Source organism: Lissotriton helveticus, chromosome 6, assembly GCF_964261635.1.
Source record: "Lissotriton helveticus chromosome 6, aLisHel1.1, whole genome shotgun sequence".
Lineage (NCBI taxonomy): Eukaryota > Metazoa > Chordata > Amphibia > Caudata > Salamandridae > Lissotriton > Lissotriton helveticus.
Genome location: NC_136067.1, coordinates 1,806,375,988 through 1,806,395,771, shown reverse-complemented (window position 1 = coordinate 1,806,395,771; position 19,784 = coordinate 1,806,375,988). Strand labels below are relative to the sequence as shown.

Genomic DNA, 19,784 nt, shown 5'->3' with positions numbered 1-19,784 from the left:
TTCGTTATTGCAGTTTTTGATTTTGCGTACGCACACTAGGTCTTGACATACACCAATTGCCCATGGGCTCATCCAAGCAGGCTGCGGAAAGTGTTTGACAAACCAATGTTAAGTCTCCATTTTTAGCAGAAACTTGTCTATACTCGTTGATACATTTTTAGTTGCAATTAGAGCAGGTTCTAACCAGCTGGTATGCTGAGTTTTGGAAAGGGCAAAGGCTTAACGCGTGTATTAATGAACTAGGCATTGTGATCCAGAAGATCCCATCAAAGTCCATGCAGATCTTAGTTGGTTTAGGTCTTCCTTGAATCGGACTAGAGCTCCCACTTTTTTTTCCAGTCCTAGCAAAAAGCAATCACTGCCAGCCGATACATTAACGAAGTTTCGATTTCCACGAAACTAGGTTGGGGCAGAGTTTCCCTCCCGAAAAAGGCTTCTCGGAAGGGCTGTCCTGGTCTTTCCCCCAGAATGCCTGTGTGAGCTGGTGCTTGTATTCAGAAGTGTGCTCTGAGCTGGAAGGTTGTGTATCCACCTCCAAGAGGTCCCTAATCAAAGTTGTAATATTTCTACAAAATATCTAAAGCAACACTTGTCATTTATTAGTTCTAAATATATATAAATGAAAAAAGTAACTATTCCCAAATTCTATATTCACAAAATGTAATGAGGAGAAAACAATCTGAAAGAGTTAGATGATGAGTGTATATGTGTAATGGGTTTGGGATTAAAGGTAAAGGAAGGAGGTTTAAATGTGCAGGGTTAAGGTGCATGGCTATGGTTTTGGGGAATATGATGAATGATTATGGGTTTGAAGTATTCTGTTATAGGGGTTATTGATTAGGTATTAGGGGTATTATGATTAGGATTAACAGATCAGGGTTAAGGAAATTGTGCTGAGTAAAAGATTAAGAATTTGATATATATAGCTAAGAGTTAAAGGTTTGCGTTGTAGAATGGCAGGTTTGGGATATACTTAATAAGTGATAAGGAGTTAGGGTTTAGGGGATTAAGAGTTAAGAGTATAATGTTAACCATGTATACATTGTTTAGTGCAATAGTTGGAAATGTGTTTCTTATGGGATGTGTTGATGAGTTTGTAATTATTATTCTAATTATACGAGAACAAAATAACTATTGCTTTCTGCAGTAACACTACAGATCATTAATTTCAATGAAACCAACTTAACTTATGAAGTGATGCATTTAACTTGAAACTGGTGTAACTTCTCAAAACAAATTTCGAATTAACAAGGTACAATTTAAGAACTTGTACAATAAAATGTGGGGGGTGTGGTTGTCCTGGTGTTACTTTTTGAGCAGAAGCCATCCTTCATCTTGCATTCACCATTTCACACTGAAAGATCATTGTGATCATCCGAGGTAGCCCTAACCATAGGTGCACCAAAGAGGGTTGTCATTAATATTCCATTCATACATCTCCAATGTTCGTGATGTTTGCTGCAAAATCAATGTGCATGCTGTTTACGGTCATCCAAAATACTACAGGTCAGAACAGGATTTAATGTCAATGGTGTGACAAATGGACAGCACCCTTTATTTCAGCTGCATTACCTCAAAAATTAATATATGCTACTACCAGCCAGTAAGTGGGCAGTGTGGTAAAAGGGACCTATCCTGAGGTTGCAGTTCATGCTCTCCCCAATCATAAGCAATACCAGGTGTGCAGTTAGAGTAATCTCTTAGCATTGGGTTGCCCACAAACTGTGCAGAAATGGGAAAAACACAAGGGAACTTCCAGAGCAAAAGCAAAACTATGGGTGTTGAACAGTCACAAAAGACACCACACAAAAGCCATTCTAATGGTCCTGGATTAAACCATAAAGAGCTATTTTCCATGCTTTAACGATAGAAGTATTGACTACCGTAGAGAAAAATGAGGGAAGGGACAGTGGTTGCAAGATTTTTCTGATTATGTGCTAAAAAATAATCTTAATGGCCAGTTTTCTCTTTACAAAGTCCTTCATTCAAGGCTGTGTATATTTTGAATGGTGTGTTGCCTTGGATTAGAATCTGTTTACAGCAAAGGTGCCTGTCGATTTGCAGTTGTCCTTGACCCCATTTAGGGAAGGGCCTAATGTATTGTTCAAGGGCATTTATCGACCATCACTGCATTTATGGTAGAGACTTATAGCAATAGATTTCTCACCTTTTGAGTATTGCGCAAACGTCTGACTGGATCTGAAAACTTTTCTGCAGTACTTCTGCATGTCAGAAGGTGGTGCCTTTCAGCTCCACGCTAATGTCGATGTGCTCTGCAAATGACATGCCTGGCCTGTATTGGCATCAATCCGTTGTGCCCTGCCTCCATATCAACCTTCTGGTGATGAGGGCCATTCTCTTGGAGTTGTAAGCCTTCCTTCCGTCCATGAAGGGGAGGCTGCTGCAGGTGCTCACTGACAACACCACTACCATGTTGTACTGCAACATGCAGGGCTGGGTGGGGGTCACAAACCCTATGTTCAGGATGCTTTGTGCCTCTATTAATGTTGGGACTGCCAAGGAATTTTCCTGGAGATGAACCACCAGGCATGATCTTTGAATGCCTATGTGGATGAGCTGAGTAGTCGACGCCTAGCGGATCACAACCGGCAGCTGCAACCAGAAGGTGGCAAAAGGTCTCTTCCGGGAGTGGGGAGAACGTTGGCTCAATCTGTTTGCTACAGAAGAGAACATGCAATGGCAGCATTGATGCGCTTTGAATTTCCAAAGTGTCTCTCACTTGGAGATGCATTTTGCCTCAAGTGAACGCGGGACGGCTGCATGCCTTTCTGTCGATACCTCTCATGCTCTGACTTCCCCAGAAGATCATGACAGAATGGACCCAAGTCATCCTAGTTGCTCCGGATTGGGCACAGAGACTATAGTATCCAAAATTCCTGGGCATGATCATGTGTCCTCGATCAGGCTGCTCCTTCGGGATTCCTGCTGTCCCAGCAACAGGGCATAGTTCTCCACCCCAGCCTTTGCAGTGTCCACGTTCATGCATGGTGATTGAGCAGTGACCTTCCTTAGAGGTGTCCTTGAACAAAATTATAAATGCCGGTCATTTGGACAGATTTGCAGTTTGGTGCGGCACTCACCAGATTGATCCCCATCCCTTCTCCAGGCCAAACTGTCTGACATTTTGTTATTTTTTGCTGTCTCTTCTCTGGCAAGGCCTTGCTTTGGGCACAGTCGAGAGTTATCTTTAGGCCCTCTATGCCTTCTTATGGTTGTCAGACCGGCCCTCATTGTTTAAATTCACAGTTGTGGTGCGTTTTTTAAAAGGGCTGCAACATAGATTTCCCCTTCTCCGTTTGCCATGCAATAAAGGGACCTTCGTCTAGTCCTGACATATGATATGCACTTTGTTCCAACTGCTTTACAGCTGTCAGTTATGGCTCTTTACCTTCAAAACGGTGTTCATTATTACCATCACCTCTGCACGACAGGTGAGGGAGCTTGAGGCTGTTTGTGTCACTTCGTCTTACCCCATCTTCTTTGGAGACAAACTGGTTCTGCAGACGCAGGCATCCTTCCTGCCGAAAGTCATGGCATTGTTTCATGTCAGCAGAATCATCACCCTGCATGCGTTCTATGATCTGCCTTACTCCTCTAAGGAAGAGGAGGATTGACTCCATCGCTTAGAACCCAAGAGATCGCGGAGTTGCTACATTGATAGTGCCAAAGAACACTGGGTGGATGATCTGCTCTTTGTGCGGTTTTATTTATCTAAAAAAGACAAAGCAGTGTAGAAGAGAACTGTTAGAAAGGCGACCCCGGGGGAGGCAGGAGATGTCTGACTGACCACCCCTAGCTCCACCTCTCCGTTGAGAAGTAGCCGAGCGTTACCGAGAGGCCTCCTGGCTGAGGGCCCTCTCCTAGGATCGTACAGCAGAGTAATCACCACACTACAAACGGACACCACACAGGAGGTCAAGTTCTCAAGCTTTTATAAGTAATAAAGGTTGCAGGTTCTTGGTAGTATATACAGGCGGATCGAGGGGATCCGTAAAGTCTCGAAAAGGGGGGTAAGGTAGCGGGACAGTCTAGCTTCTGGGCGGAGGAGGGGATACCCGGCGCACAGCTCTCAATCCTCGAGCTGGGGGGTTCCGAGAGGTTCGAGCCGCGGCAGCGCCAGCAGGCTCTCAGGATGGTTCAGCAAGGTAGGCCGCGGCAGCGCCAGCAGGCTCTCAGATGGTTTCAGCAAGGTAGGCCGCGGCAGCGCCAGCAGGCTCTCAGATGGTTTCAGCAAGGTAGGCCGCGGCTGCGCCAGCAGGCTCTCAGATGGTTTTAGCAAGGTAGGCCGCGGCAGCGCCAGCAGGCTCTCAGATGGTTTCAGCAAGGTAGGCCGCGGCAGCGCCAGCAGGTTCTCAGATGGTTCAGGTTACCGGAGATGAGTTCATCTGGTGTCGGCCGTGACAGCGTCAGCAGGGCTTCCAGTCCAGGATACAACTGGCGTCCTACCATGGGGCTGGCCCAGATATAGGACGGAGGTCCTTTGATGTCCGGACCCTCTCGCCTGGGGGTCAGAGGGGCCGGGGTGTTGGTGTCCAGACACCCAGCAGGGGGGTGGAGCCAGCGCCCAGGGAGGCCGGAGGGCGATCGATACCAGGCGTCCGGGGACGGCTGGAGGGCCATCGAAACTCCTCTCCCTCCGGGATCTGGCGAGTGGCCACTCGACCACCTGGGTGGATCTTGGTGCCGGGATGTCGGGGCTTCGCTGGGGCCTGGGCCTGGGCCGAGGCCACGTGGTCGTGACGTGGGGGACCCAAGATGGAGTCGGGCACGGCCTCGTGCGTAGGTCGTGATGGGCCTACGCTGGAGCCAGGCCGGTGATGGGGATCCGGGATGGTAGCCGGATCTGTGGTGTTGGGGCGTGCAGGGTCGGGCCGAAGGGGCCGCCCGAGGTCCGGAGGAGGGCTGATGTCGTCCTGGGCCCGCCATGCGGGAGGGGTAGGACCACGCCATGAGGCCGGGTCCAACACGCGTCCCCCCCAGCTGAAGGCAGGGGAGAGTCACCCATCTTCTTGGGGGTTCTCCTCGCCGAGGCGGAAGAATCTGGACAGGCCGTCAGCATTGGCGTGGTCGTTGCCGGGGCGATGCTCCACAGTGAAGTCCATCCCCTGCAGAGAAATGGACCAGCGCAGCAGTTTCGGGTTTTCTCCCCGCATCTGCATCAGCCAACGCAGGGGCCGGTGGTCGGTCTGGACTCGGAAGTGGGTGCCGAAGAGGTAGGGCCGGAGCGTCTTGAGTGCCCACACCACAGCAAAGGCTTCCCTCTCGATGGTGCTCCACCGCTGTTCTCTGGCCAGGAGGCGTCGGCTGAGGAAGGCCACAGGCCGGTCGATTCCTTCGGGGTTAACTTGGGACAGGACCGCCCCGATGCCGTGCTCCGAGGCGTCGGTTTGGACTACAAACTCCCTGCTGTAGTCGGGGGCCTGGAGCACAGGGGCGGTGCACATGGCAGTCTTTAAAGTCTCAAAGGCTGTTTGGCACGCAGGGGTCCAGTGCACCTTCTGGGGTAATTTCTTTGAGGTCAGTTCTGTGAGGGGCCCCACAATGCTCCCGTAGTCTTTTATAAATCGCCGATAGTATCCGGTGAGCCCCAGGAAGGCTCGGACGGCGGTCTGGGTGACCGGGGGCTCCCAGGCCCGGATGGCGTCTATCTTTGGTTGGAGGGGAGCTACTTGGCCGCTCCCCACTTGGTGTCCCAGATAGGTTACTGACCCTTGGCCTATCTGGCATTTGCTGGCTTTGATGGTTAATCCGGCCTGCCGGAGGGCCGTCAGGACCTTCCAGAGGTGGGTCAGGTGCGCATCCCACTGAAGGCTGTACACCGCAATGTCATCTAGATAGGCGGCGCTGTATTCCTCTAGTCCGGCCAGCACCTGGTTCACTAGTCTCTGGAAGGTGGCCGGTGCATTTTTCATGCCGAAGGGCATCACTTTGAAGTGATAGTGGCCATCAGGGGTCGAGAAGGCCGATCGCTCTTGTGCCCCAGGGGTAAGGCTGATCTGCCAATACCCCGCCGTGAGATCGAAGGTGCTGAGGTATTTGGCGGCCCCTAGGCGATCGATCAGTTCATCCGCCCTGGGGATGGGATGGGCGTCGGTCCTGGTGACTGCATTCAGTCCCCTGTAGTCAACACAGAACCGGAGCTCGGGAGCGGTTCCGGGGGAGGCGGCTTTAGGGACCAGGACAACGGGACTGGCCCAGGGACTGTTGGAGGGTTCGACTACCCCCAGAGCTAACATCTTGGCCACTTCCGATTGGATGCAGGCCCGAACCCGGTCGGGCACTCGAAAAGCTCGGTGTTTTACAGGGGGGCTGTCTCCGGTGTCCACATCGTGGACACACCACCGGGTGACCCCCGGCGTGAGGGAAAACAGATCCGCAAATTGCCCCAGCAGCTTCCGGCAGTCTTGTTGCTGCTCTGGGGTCAGGGTAGGGGAGAGCCGGACCCCTTCGAAGGAGCCGTCTTTCTCGGTGGTGCTGAGGAGATCTGGTAGTGGCTCGGAGTCGTCTTCAGCTCCTTCATCGGTCGCCAGCAGCAGACTCAGTTCGGTGCGTGCAAATTGCGGTTTGAGCCGGTTAGCGTGTAGAACCCGGAGGGGGTTCCTGGGGGACTCCATGTCTACCAGGTAGGTGACGGGGCTCTTGCGCTCCACCACTTTGAAGGGCCCCGTCCATTGGTCCTGGAGGGCACACGGTTCAACCGGGGACATGACCCAGACTTGCTGGCCCGGCTCGAACTCGATGGACGAGGCGTTCTGGTCATACCAGCGTTTCATCTCCTCTTGACTAGCCTCCAGGTTGGCCTCGGCAAGTTCCCGGAACTTCCGAGTCTGATTGCGGAGTGTCAGGAGGTACCGGTAGACATCCGGGGGGGCATCTCGAACGGCTGTCTCCCAGCCTTCCTTGACCAGGCTGAGGGGGCCTCGAACCGGGTGTCCGTACAAGAGTTCAAAAGGGCTGAACCCCAGGGATTTCTGGGGTACCTCTCGGTAGGCGAACAGGAGGCAGGGCAGCAGGACATCCCATTTGCGCCGGAGGGGCTCTTCTAGGCCCTTGATCATCCCCTTCAGCGTCCTGTTAAATCGTTCCACTAGTCCATTTCCTTGGGGATGATACGGGGTGGTGAACTTATAGGCGACCCCGCACTGTTGCCATAGGGACCGCATATGCTTCGAGGTAAAGTTGGAGCCCCGATCACTCACGACTTCTCGGGGGAAGCCAACTCGGGAGAAGATGCTCATGAGGGCTTGGCCCACCACGGGGGCCGTGATGGTTCGGAGGGGGATGGCCTCCGGATAGCGGGTGGCATGGTCTACCAGGACTAGGATGAAGCGGTGTCCCTGCGAGGTGCGAGGGTCCAGGGGCCCTACGATTTCTATTCCTACTCGCTCGAAGGGGGTGGTCACCACGGGGAACGGCTGGAGCGGGGCTTTGACTTTCCCCCCGCTCTTCCCGCTGGCTTGACAGGTCGGGCAGGTTCGGCAGTGGTTATGCACATCGGTGCGCATTCTTGGCCAGTAGAAATGGGTCACCAGGCGGCTGTAAGTTTTGTCCTGCCCCAGGTGCCCGGCGAGGGGCACATCATGTGCTAAGTTCAGGAGGAAGTCTCTGAATCGGAGGGGTACGACCAGTACCCGGCCGGCCCCTAGCTCAGCAATCTTCTGCTCACTGTAGAGGAGGTCGTTGTCCCAATAGACCCAGTGGGACCCCGCGGGGTCTCCAGCGGCTTGAGTAGCGGCTTGCTGTCGAATCCCCTCGAGGGAGGGGCAGGTTTTCTGTTCCTGCCGGAACTGTTCGCGGGTGGGGCCACCTTCTTGGCGCCATTGAGCGAGTTCTGGGAGGTGGTTGAGCTCGGTGAGATCTTCTGGGTCGGGCCCTTGGGGGCCGTGTTCGGGGTCGGCGTCCTCGGGGACGACGGGTGGCGGAGGTGCGGGCCACTCTGGTTCCTCGGACGGAGCTCCCCCCGCTGGGGTGGAGGCTCGGGCGGACATGGAGCGGGTGGTCGCACAGACCCATTCGGGCAGGCCTAGCATCCCCAGGTGCTCTCTTCGTTCAACGCCAGCCCATGGGGAACTTTCCAGGTCGTTCCCAAGGAGGCAGTCCACGGGGGCATCGTCGCGGACAGTCACTTTCAGCATGCCCGACACTCCTCCCCACTCGAAGGGGATGCGGGCCATCTGGCACAAAGTCTCTGAGTTATCTGCGGACCGGACTGGGCACAGGACGTTAGGAAGGATCTGTTCGGGGGTCACCAGATGGCAGCGGACCGCTGTCACGCTGGCTCCGGTGTCACGGAGGGCTTCGGTCCGGCGACTATTGATGGTGACCCACTGGCGGTATTTCTGGGTGTTGCCGGGGATCGGACCTCGAGGGATCAGGTCGTGGGTACCCAGGCATGCTAAGGTCATGGCGGCGGGCTCCCACTCGGCCTGTTCGTGGTCGTCGTCCTCTTCCTCACTTCTTTCTTCACCCAGGGCAGCTGCCGCGATCTGGCGGGCTGGGGGCCCGGTGGTGCCGGGTCGCTGGTTCATCGGGCAGAGGGGGTCATTCGCATAATAACCTTGTCGCTGGCACCTATGACACGTAATGTTTGGGCGGGGCCCCGGTCTGGCTGGGGGGCCCCCTTTCCGGCCCAGGGATGGCGACGTGGAAGTAGGGGAGGACCCCTGGGGGGCGTCCCGTCCCCGGCTCTGGCCTACTCCGCCGCCTCGTGGTCGGTGGTTCCCCGGGGATCCCCGGCCGTAGTCTCCCATCGTGCTCCGGGGAACTCGGGTGCTCGCCCATCGATCCCATCGATCCGCCTCGACAGCGAGTTTTCGTGGCTCAGTCAATTTGCTGTCGAGGAGGTGCTGCCGGAGTTCGATGAAACAGTTATTGGACATATGTTCCCATAGAATGAGGTCGACCAACTGCTGGTAGGTGGTGACCTGGCAGACTCTGATCCACCCCTCGAAGGCTCTGCTGTAAAAGTTCACGTACTCCACCCAAGTGGTACCGGGGATTTTTTTGCAGTCTCGGAATCGCTGCCGGTACATCTCGGGGGTGAGTCCGTAGCGAGTGAGGAGGGCGGTCTTCATGTGCTCGTACGAGGTCATCTCGGTATCGGAGTTCCAGCAGGGCGTCTCTCCCTTCGTTGATAAACTTCCCCCACAGGCCGGCGCCCCAGTCCTTGAGGGGTACTCGATGAGCGGTCATGGCTACTTCATAGGCTTTGAACCATTGTTGGATGTCGTCGTTCTTATAGTACTCTTTGACGACATCCTTGGGTATGTGCACCTTCGTGTCCACCGGCGGGGGCGAGGTCCTACCCCCGGCGACGGCAGACTCGTTTGCCTTGGCTTTAAGTTCCATTTCTTTGAGGAGTTTTTTCTCCTCGAGGGCTAGCTTCCTTTCTGCCAGTTGGATTTCTCCTTCTTGTCGGAGTCGAGCCAGCTCCAACTCGTGGAGCTGGGTCCTCTCTCGTTCTCGGGCGTCTTCGGGGGAGAGGCCCGTGTTTGGGGTTGCGGGTCTCCCTCCCGCTGGGTTCACCTCAGCCTCCGGGCCTCTGTTCGGGCCCGGGTTATCTTCACTCGGAGGTGGCGCCTCGCCGGCGTCCACCCAGGCCTGTAGGGCCGATTTAAAGTCTTCTTTGGTGCTTAAGCCAGTGGTAGCGATGCCCAGTTCTTTGCAGAATTGCTTTAGCTCCTTGTGACTGTAGTCTTCCATTTTCTCTTTCTGGAAGTCTGTGCTCATGGTCGCAGTGGGTTTTTCTTGGTAGCAAGTGAATCACTCTCTGTACGATCTGCGTGGGCTCGGATCCCGGCGCTTGCCACCAATGTTAGAAAGGCGACCCCGGGGGAGGCAGGAGATGTCTGACTGACCACCCCTAGGTCCACCTCTCCGTTGAGAAGTAGCCGAGCGTTACCGAGAGGCCTCCTGGCTGAGGGCCCTCTCCTAGGATCGTACAGCAGAGTAATCACCACACTACAAACGGACACCACACAGGAGGTCAAGTTCTCAAGCTTTTATAAGTAATAAAGGTTGCGGGTTCTTGGTAGTATATACAGGCGGATCGAGGGGATCCGTAAAGTCTCGAAAAGGGGGGTAAGGTAGCGGGACAGTCTAGCTTCTGGGCGGAGGAGGGGATACCCGGCGCACAGCTCTCAATCCTCGAGCTGGGGGGTTCCGAGAGGTTCGAGCCGCGGCAGCGCCAGCAGGCTCTCAGGATGGTTCAGCAAGGTAGGCCGCGGCAGCGCCAGCGCCAGCAGGCTCTCAGATGGTTTCAGCAAGGTAGGCCGCGGCAGCGCCAGCAGGCTCTCAGATGGTTTCAGCAAGGTAGGCCGCGGCAGCGCCAGCAGGCTCTCAGATGGTTCAGGTTACCGGAGATGAGTTCGTCTGGTGTCTGCCGTGACAGCGTCAGCAGGGCTTCCAGTCCAGGATACAACTGGCGTCCTACTCCGGGGCTGGCCCAGATATAGGACGGAGGTCCTTTGATGTCCGGACCCTCTCGCCTGGGGGTCAGAGGGGCCGGGGTGATGGTGTCCAGACACCCAGCAGGGGGGTGGAGCCAGCGCCCAGGGAGGCCGGAGGGCGATCGATACCAGGCGTCCGGGGACGGCTGGAGGGCCATCGAAACTCCTCTCCCTCCGGGATCTGGCAAGTGGCCACTCGACCACCTGGGTGGATCTTGGTGCCGCGATGTCGGGGCTTCGCTGGGGCCTGGGCCTGGGCCGAGGCCACGTGGTCGTGACGTGGGGGACCCAAGATGGAGTCGGGCACGGCCTCGTGCGTAGGTCGTGATGGGCCTACGCTGGAGCCAGGCCGGTGATGGGGATCCGGGATGGTAGCCGGATCTGTGGTGTTGGGGCGTGCAGGGTCGGGCCGAAGGGACCGCCCGAGGTCCGGAGGAGGGCTGATGTCACCCTGGGCCCGCCATGCGGGAGGGGTAGGACCACGCCATGAGGCCGGGTCCAACATGCGTCATCCTAGTTGCTCCGGATTGGGCACAGAGACTATAGTATCCAAAATTCCTGGGCATGATCATGTGTCCTCGATCAGGCTGCTCCTTCGGGATTCCTGCTGTCCCAGCAACAGGGCATAGTTCTCCACCCCAGCCTTTGCAGTGTCCACGTTCATGCATGGTGATTGAGCAGTGACCTTCCTTAGAGGTGTCCTTGAACAAAATTATAAATGCCGGTCATTTGGACAGATTTGCAGTTTGGTGCGGCACTCACCAGATTGATCCCCATCCCTTCTCCAGGCCAAACTGTCTGACATTTTGTTATTTTTTGCTGTCTCTTCTCTGGCAAGGCCTTGCTTTGGGCACAGTCGAGAGTTATCTTTCGGCCCTCTATGCCTTCTTATGGTTGTCAGACCGGCCCTCATTGTTTAAATTCACAGTTGTGGTGCGTTTTTTAAAAGGGCTGCAACATAGATTTCCCCTTCTTCGTTTGCCATGCAATAAAGGGACCTTCGTCTAGTCCTGACATATGATATGCACTTTGTTCCAACTGCTTTACAGCTGTCAGTTATGGCTCTTTACCTTCAAAACGGTGTTCATTATTACCATCACCTCTGCACGACAGGTGAGGGAGCTTGAGGCTGTTTGTGTCACTTCGTCTTACCCCACCTTCTTTGGAGACAAACTGGTTCTGCAGACGCAGGCATCCTTCCTGCCGAAAGTCATGGCATTGTTCCATGTCAGCAGAATCATCACCCTGCATGCGTTCTATGATCTGCCTTACTCCTCTAAGGAAGAGGAGGATTGACTCCATCGCTTAGAACCCAAGAGATCGCGGAGTTGCTACATTGATAGTGCCAAAGAACACTGGGTGGATGATCTGCTCTTTTTGCGGTTTTATTTATCTAAAAAAGACAAAGCAGTGTAGAAGAGAACCATCTCCCACTGGATAATTTTCTGCATTCATTTCTTCTACGCCTTGGCTAAAAAGCAGCCTCCAGACGTTCTGTGGGCTCATTCTAAAAGGGCAATGCTGCTACCACTGCGTTGGCATGTGAAGTCACTGCCCAGACATTTGCCAGTTAGCAACATGGGCACCTACACACGTTCTTGAAGCATTATTGCCTGAATAGGCTGGTTTGCCAGGAGAGGCCATTTTGCCCATTAGATCCTGCAGGAGATTCTGGTTTGAGTCCATTCATAGACCCACCTCTGAGTAGGTATTGCTTTGCTATCTATTTTAAAGGTGAGGAATCGGTGGCTAGAAGTGTATCAGAAGAGCAAGTTACTTACCTAATGTAATGCTCTTTCTGGTATAGACTCAATCTTGCCACAGAATCGCCACCAGCCCTCCCTTCCTTCCTGTTATATGTTTGGGCTCTATCCTTTAATAAGATCCCAATTCTAGGAATCTGCAAATATATCTACCAATTTGCTTTTGGAGCTCTGATTCCGAGAGCGCAGACTGTTTCCAAAGCAACTAATGTCAGCGTGCGAAAGTGGCACCTATATAGGCCTGCACACATTTTCTGGAGCGGAAGAGTGTCACTGAGGTGCTACCTTTCTGTGCGAAAGGTACCTGCTGAAACGTTTCTAGATCCAGTCTGATGCCTAGGGAGAATTCAGACGGTTGGGAATCTGAGGCTAGCTAGTCTTGCAGAAAGAGTGTTACCTTTGCAGTTAGTTTTTTCAGCTTTGAACTGTGTCATTTGTTCAATAGGGTCTACAGATTAGCAACCCTCCACCCTTATTCCAGTAATATGAAACCTTCATCTAGGTTCTTAGCTTCTGGTAAGCACTTATTTGAATCCTCTGCGTTCTTGCCTGTCTTAGTTGTGGATTTTAAAAGCAATGTTTTTGGTGGTTATTACTTTTGCAAGAACAAAAGCTGAATTGCAGGAGCTGTCAGTTTTTTGATGGTTTTGAGTCTTATCTTATATTTCTTGTCCAAGTTGAATTCTGAAAGCCATATTTCACATATGATTGTTACCTGCCATTTTCACTCCTCCTCAACTTTTAATAACATCTGCACAGACTAACTAAAGGAAACCCTTATTTTTATTTCAAAGTGCGTGGACAATCATTGACTTGTGGTTTCTGGTGCGTCAAGAAAGAAGAGCAGCCAGAAAGCAATCTGCATACCGGAGTTTTATTTATGATTTTGTTTAAACTTACTTGGGGGGCGGGAAGTCTTCTTTTAATACTGTAAAGGCTAAACCTTTGTCTTAAATCCATATTTTAACAAAGCATTGTTGCCTGAACTTTGATTAATTTGTTTCCTAAAGAAGGTCTGAGGAGGAGGGGGGCACAGATCCAGGTGGGCATGATACATTCTAGATTTTCTGGATTTCCACCTCAAATATTCAAATAACCTCAATGGGACTTAGTCATTTAGGTATTATCTTTACAAGCTGGTAATGGTCAAGCCTCTAGAACTATGTTGGCCACTACGTTAATGAAAGAGCAATTTACTTAACCTTTAATGAACACTATTTTCCAAACAGATGACTCGTCACCCTCCCACCTGCTCTCTTTAAGGGTGACCACAGTCTTTGGTAATAATTGTCTGATTTGTGTCTGTTCCCTCCATCCTTTAATTCTGCACTAGGTACAGGGAAGATAAGGATTAGGTGAAATTGATTTCGTTTATGACATCTTTATGCCACTTTTATTGATCATGTATGTGGCGCTGCTGCTGGTGTCGCTCTGGCACTAGCCAGGTGGGATGAGAGAAGTACTTCAAAGCGTTGTCTGTTAACTTTAAGATTCCCAGTTTGCAGGGAAGTGGGGTATTCATCAGGAAACTTGTGCCTAAGGTATAAAATATAAATTCTAGTCTAATAAAAGGTATCCTCTCTGCAAACCTGCGTGTTGGTTATTATGTTATACTTCGCCTTTATTTAACAGAAGTGCACATGCTTATTGGATCGTTTCCTTTCCTTTAGTGCCGTTGGAACATTTGCTCGAGCGTTGGACTGCAGTAGTTCTGTCAGACAACCAAGTTTACACATGAGCGCAGCTGCTGCTTCACGAGATATCACTTTGGTAAGATATAATTTCAAAATAATTGTGCAGATCTCTTTTCTCCTCCAGATATGTTCTTTATAGTTGGTCAAAATGTTGCCAACTACACATTAAAATAAGGCATCCGATTTGTAAAAACTCAATCCACGTTTTAGCGTTTAGCTATTCTGAATAGTGGGTTTAAACCCACACCCGTCTGTTTTGGAACTGGGATGTCAACGTCGAGTCCCGGCGTCGGCTCAACATCCTGTGATTTTGGGTAAATCACTTAATCTCCCCAGTGCCCTAAAATATGAATGTGACCTCGTGTATTGTAACTGGTGTTTATGTAAGGGCTCCAATGTCTATGGACCAAGTACGCGGTATCTAAAACTGCAAAGATATGGTGCAAGAATTATGTTGCGCTAGAATCCTACTCATTATCCCAGGAAAAGTGGCAATTGATGTGAACGAGAAGTTCTTGCTTGGCCTGTTTTTCTGGGGCATGGTGTTATGTCCGACCCGGATTGATGTTTAACATTTGTAAGCTGAGCTACTGTGGTCTTTGCACAGAGCAATATTTCTTAACTGTTTTGTTGTTAATTCCTAGTAAAACTATGTGTATTCTTCAACTGATGTATACCTGTACACGAATGATTCTTTTTCCCTTATTAACAACCTCCATTCTTATGTTTGTGATAAATATTAATGCAGACGTAATACATGAAACGACCTGGGTACTAGGCACAACAAAACTTTTAGGTTTTATTAAATTCATGGAGGAAAAAATAATTAGGTAAAGTCAATTCTTTTCAATGGTCCATCAAATGTTATTTCTAATCTCTGCCTTTCTGTTTTGGAAAAACAAGAAACGGATTCCGTAAAGAAATGAGACCCCTTAAAACTGAAAGAAGAGACACAGAGTAAGAAGAGGAAATGAGAGTTGAGATCGTGGGCAAAAGTCTGTAGTGGAGGTGTAGACATAACAGTAAACCAAGAGTTAACAGAAAAAATCAAGAAAGAGGAGGGATGCCAGAGATTTTCTGATATTTGCATAGTGAAGAATAAGTAAAGTCAATGGGGATAAATGCATTTTGTTTCCTGGTGACGATTTTAGGGTAGCTACAGGACAAATACATTTTGATAAATAATTGTAGTTAGGTGGAGAAGAATATGTCAACATTTTTTACATACTGATCCTGCTAGCTAGTGGCAGGACCGGTAATTGCAGCTATTGTGGTTGTCAGACTATCACTCCTCATACAACTAGTTATTGCAGCATGGATCAGCAAATTTTGTAGCATCATATATTGAAGGCTTAATTTAGTATTAGCCAATTGATTTTGCAGCATGGATTAGCTAATTTTGCAGCATCCTATATGCAAAGGCTTTAAAAAAAAAAAAAGTATTAGCCAATTGATTATACGTGAAAATAGGGTGGTATTAGAAAATTATGGAACTGATTGGACCTGCTCCCCAGCATATGCGTTTATTCTATGTTTTGTCTGACTGTGAAATACTATGTCTTTCATAATCATACTGTATGCGAGAAAACATACTCTAGAACAGATCACAATACTTGTACAGATCTTTATTCTATCATACTTATTTTTTTTTCTTCAAATTTTTGGTGTAACATTTGTTTTGCAGCGTGAATCTTTCTGGATTCACTATGCTGTGCATTATTCCGCGGTCTTGTGGTTGGGTCCGGATTCGTAGTCTTTTCTTTTTTTTCTTTTTCGTAGCCCATGTGGGCGTCGGCGTCACACCTCCTTGGGTGCATTTCCGGTGACGTCGGCATGCTTCCTGCGGAAGCTCCCACTCTTGGGCGCCATCTTCAGATTCTTTTTTTCCGCGGTCGGGTCTGGATCGTTCCCGTTTGGGCTCCAGACATTTTTGGAGAAAGAAGAAAAGAAAATACAGAAATCACAAAGGAAAGTCATCTGAAGACTCCAGGGGACTTCATCGACGAGGAGTCAGCAAAGGAAAAGGCGAATTCATCGAGATCCTCGACGACAGTCGACGAACGCGCGACCAGGGAGGCCCTGAGCGCTCGATGATGGACAACATGCCGTTCAAGTTCTGCCGTAACTGCCACCACAAGTACGCGCAGAAGGACCAGCACCCGGTATGCAACCTTTGTCTACCGGTGAATCGAATCACGAAAGCGAGGACTGCAACGCCTGCTCCGCCTTCACCCCGAAGACCCTTCGTGTAAGAGAGAGACAGAGGGTAGCGCAAGCCACCCTGCAGGGGAAGGCCCCGACTCCGTCCCTCTACGATCTGGGGATGTCTTCCGAGGAAGAGGACAACGCTGCCGCCGAAGACGACAGCTACACGGTCGTGGAGACCGATTACACGAAGACTTCTGATGAGGTAGGAGACTCTCCGGCCCCCAAGAACCCGAGAGACTCTGAGTCTCGAAAGAACGAGGGCAAGGCCCCGAAAGCGCCGAAGCACCAGGCGTCCGCGAGTACTCACAGGCCCAGCGGATCCTCTGAGAAGGAGTCCCCGGCGCCGAGAGCTGTTGAACAGCAGAAGTCGTCGAAAATCGTCCCCGAAAAGGATCGATCGACACCGAGGGACAAGGACCCTAAACTACCGATGCCGACCAGAGACCCAAAATCCGGTTCGATGTCGACGTCGAAAACTTCGGCACCGAAAGGCACGGCGCCGAGCCAACCGCCGAAAAGAGCGGCCGACCCATCCGACGTGGAACACGCGCCGAGATGGAGAAAAAGAGAAGGCGCCTCGAGGCCGAAATGGAAAACATCGTGCAGCGGAAGAAAGAATTCGACGCAAAGATGAAAGCTTTCACGATCCCTCACAAGACCAAGCCACCTGTGGTGGAGGTGGTCGAGGAGGAAGACGAGGTCGCCGAAGAACAAGACCCGGACGTCGAGGTGGTCGACGACCAGGAGGAGTACGAGAATCCCTACGATACTTACAACTATGGGAAGGAAGAGGACAGCAGGACGGACGCAGAGTCGGCCCCCTCTGACCTACAGGAGGTGGATTACCTGGATGTCGAGACCGACAGCCCAGGGGAGGCGGTCGACATGTATCCCTCGAGGCCCTCGCCGCCCGACGACATCGGGGCCTACAACTCGGTGATGAGGTCTGCCGCAGCGGCATTCAAGCTCAAGCTCGACGAAGAGAAGCAGAAAGCAGACTTCCTTCTAGAGACATTGCTCCCAACACAAACAAAGAGCCAGTACCTGCCAATGCTCGACAGCGTCTTGGCCCACGGGAAGGAAGCATTCAGGGAGCCCGCAACATGCAAGGCAGTAACTCCCAGAACAGAGAAAAAATACAAACATTCCTCAAAAGACCCACCCTACATTCAGGGGATGGTCTCCGCAGACTCCATTATCACGGCCACAGCAAGGAAGAGGGCTAACGTACCCACTACCTCTGGACCACCACCGGATAAGGAGAGCAAAAGGATGGATCTGGTGGGCAGAAGGATCGAACGGAATGCTGCGACCCACTGGCGCATGGCTAACTCCAACGCCCTGATAAACAGGCACATGTACCAGATCATGGAGGAGCTGGGGCAGTTGGTGAAAGACCTGCCCCAGGATGCCAGACAGAAGGCCGAAAATCTGGTTGAAGAAGGGAAGAACGTGGCAAATTGTTGCCTTTAAGACGGCCCTGGATGGAGCAGACACCTCCAGCAGGCTCATGATGATGGGTGTCACTGAAAGAAGACACGCCTGGCTAAGGATCTCAGGTTTCAAACCAGAGGTGCAACACAGCATTCTGAACACACCGTTCAACGGCGACACGCTTTTCGGAACAACAGTTGATGAGAAGCTCAGCCAACTGAAGAAAGATAACGAAACAGCAAGGTCCATGGGAGCATTGCAGTTCAGAGGCAGCACGAGGGGCACACCGTCACGGAGGCCTGGCGGGAGAAGTGGAAACCAGCCAGGTACATCACACCAGGCTTTCCAACAAACGCACCAGACAGATTCGCAGGCCCAGCAGGGTCAGCAGAAGCAGTCCTGGCAATACCAACAAAGAGGCCAGTCCTTTCGAGGGAGAGGAAATGGACGTGGCCAGAATAGAAGAGGGGGACAGCAGCCCGCTTCTAAGTGACTTCAAAAAACTCCGTGTGCCCACCCACAGAAAAGATCCCAGGGGGCAGCACGTACAGAGGGATCAAGACAAGCTAGACATCTACGACCACATAACACCAGTGGGAGGAAGGTTAAGATTTTACCTCCAGGAATGGAGAAAAATCACATCAGACAAATGGATCCTCAACATCATCCAATTCGGTTACTGCATAGAGTTGGAGGGGAGGCCAATAAGCAGAAAATCAAAGAGAAAATAACTAGCAAGCAAACAGCTAGAGTGTCTTCAGGAAGAGGCAAAGGAATCCTTTCGGAAGCAGGCCATAGAAAGGGTACCCTTCAAGGAAAGAAACACAGGAATATACTCAACGTACTTCCTGGTGCCAAAGGTGGACGAGACAATGAGACCCATTCTGGACCTAAGGTTCCTGAACAAATTCATAAGAACGCAAAAATTCAAAATGACCTCCCTGCAAGAGGTGCTCCCGCAATTGCAGATCGGGGACTTCATGGTCACAATAGACCTCAAAGACGCCTACCTGCACATCCCAATGAACAGAAAGCACAAGCATATGCTCAGGTTCACCATCGGAGAAAGCCACTACCAGTTCACGACACTAGCCTTCGGGCTAAAATCTGCACCAAGGGTATTCACAAAGTGCCTCGCAGCGCACCTACGAAGGCAAGGAATACACGTATACCCTTACCTGGACGACTGGCTGGTGAAAGCAAATTCATACCAGAAATGCAAGCAGCACGCACATACAGTGACGAGCACGCTCATAAGCCTGGGGTTCTCCATCCATTGGAAGAAATCATCAATGGAGCCGGAACAAGTAAAGATCTTCCTGGGAGCACAGATCAACACCTTACAGGGCAAGGTGTTCCCCAGCGAGAAGAGGGCGAGGGCGCTGGTGAAGGAAACTCGCCTCTACCGGAAGGGACAAGCTCGGACAGTGAGGACTGCAAGCAAGGTTATGGGGAAGATGGCATCATGCATCCAACTGGTACCCAATGTACGTCTCCACATGAGACCCATTCAAGAATGGCTACAGGAGCAATGGTCACAAGCTACAGGCAGTTGGGAGGATCTAGTGGTTGTGACGCACGCAGTGCAAAAGGAGATGACATGGTGGACCATGGAGAACATAACAAGGGGAAAGCCTCTAACACCCCCAACGCCAACAGTGACCATCACCACAGACGCATCCCTGAAGGGATGGGGCACTCACATGGAGGAGCTCAAGGTGAGGGGACTGTGGACGCCAACAGATGCGACAAGGCACATCAATTACCTAGAATTGAAGACAATCTTCCTTGCACTAAAAGCTTTCCAAACAAGACTGTACAAACACAAGGTGCTGCTACAGACAGACAACAACACCGCGATGTTCTACATCAACAAGCAGGGGGGCGCACAGTCAGCCCCGCTCTCAACGCTGGCGCAGGAGATATGGAGATGGGCCATCCCTCTCAAAATAGACCTGCTAGCCATACACCTACCAGGGAAGGACAACATACAGGCAGATTCTGTCAGCAGACCGACATCGGCATCCCACGAGTGGGAGCTCAATGCTCAGGAGACAAAGTGGCTGTTCGACAGATGGGGAACACCATCAGTGGACCTGTTTGCCACACGCCGGAATGCAAAATGCCAAAACTTCGCATCCAGACAGCCCGAGGAGGGGTCACTGGGGAATGCCCTATGGATAGATTGGTCCGGGACATTTGCTTACGCCTTTCCC

At 51.5% G+C, this 19,784-nt stretch overlaps 1 protein-coding gene across 5 annotated transcripts in view; it reads left to right on the top strand.

Annotated features, from left to right (window-relative positions):
- MTA3 (metastasis associated 1 family member 3) overlaps positions 1 to 19,784 on the top strand; it is a 771,323-nt gene that overhangs the window by 235,220 nt on the left and 516,319 nt on the right. For all 5 annotated transcript variants that reach the window (XM_078649696.1, XM_078649694.1, XM_078649692.1 and 2 more), the window contains exon 8: positions 13,903 to 14,002. In XM_078649696.1, coding sequence (XP_078505822.1) covers positions 13,903 to 14,002 — 100 coding nt within the window. The remainder of the gene's footprint in view (positions 1 to 13,902; positions 14,003 to 19,784) is intronic.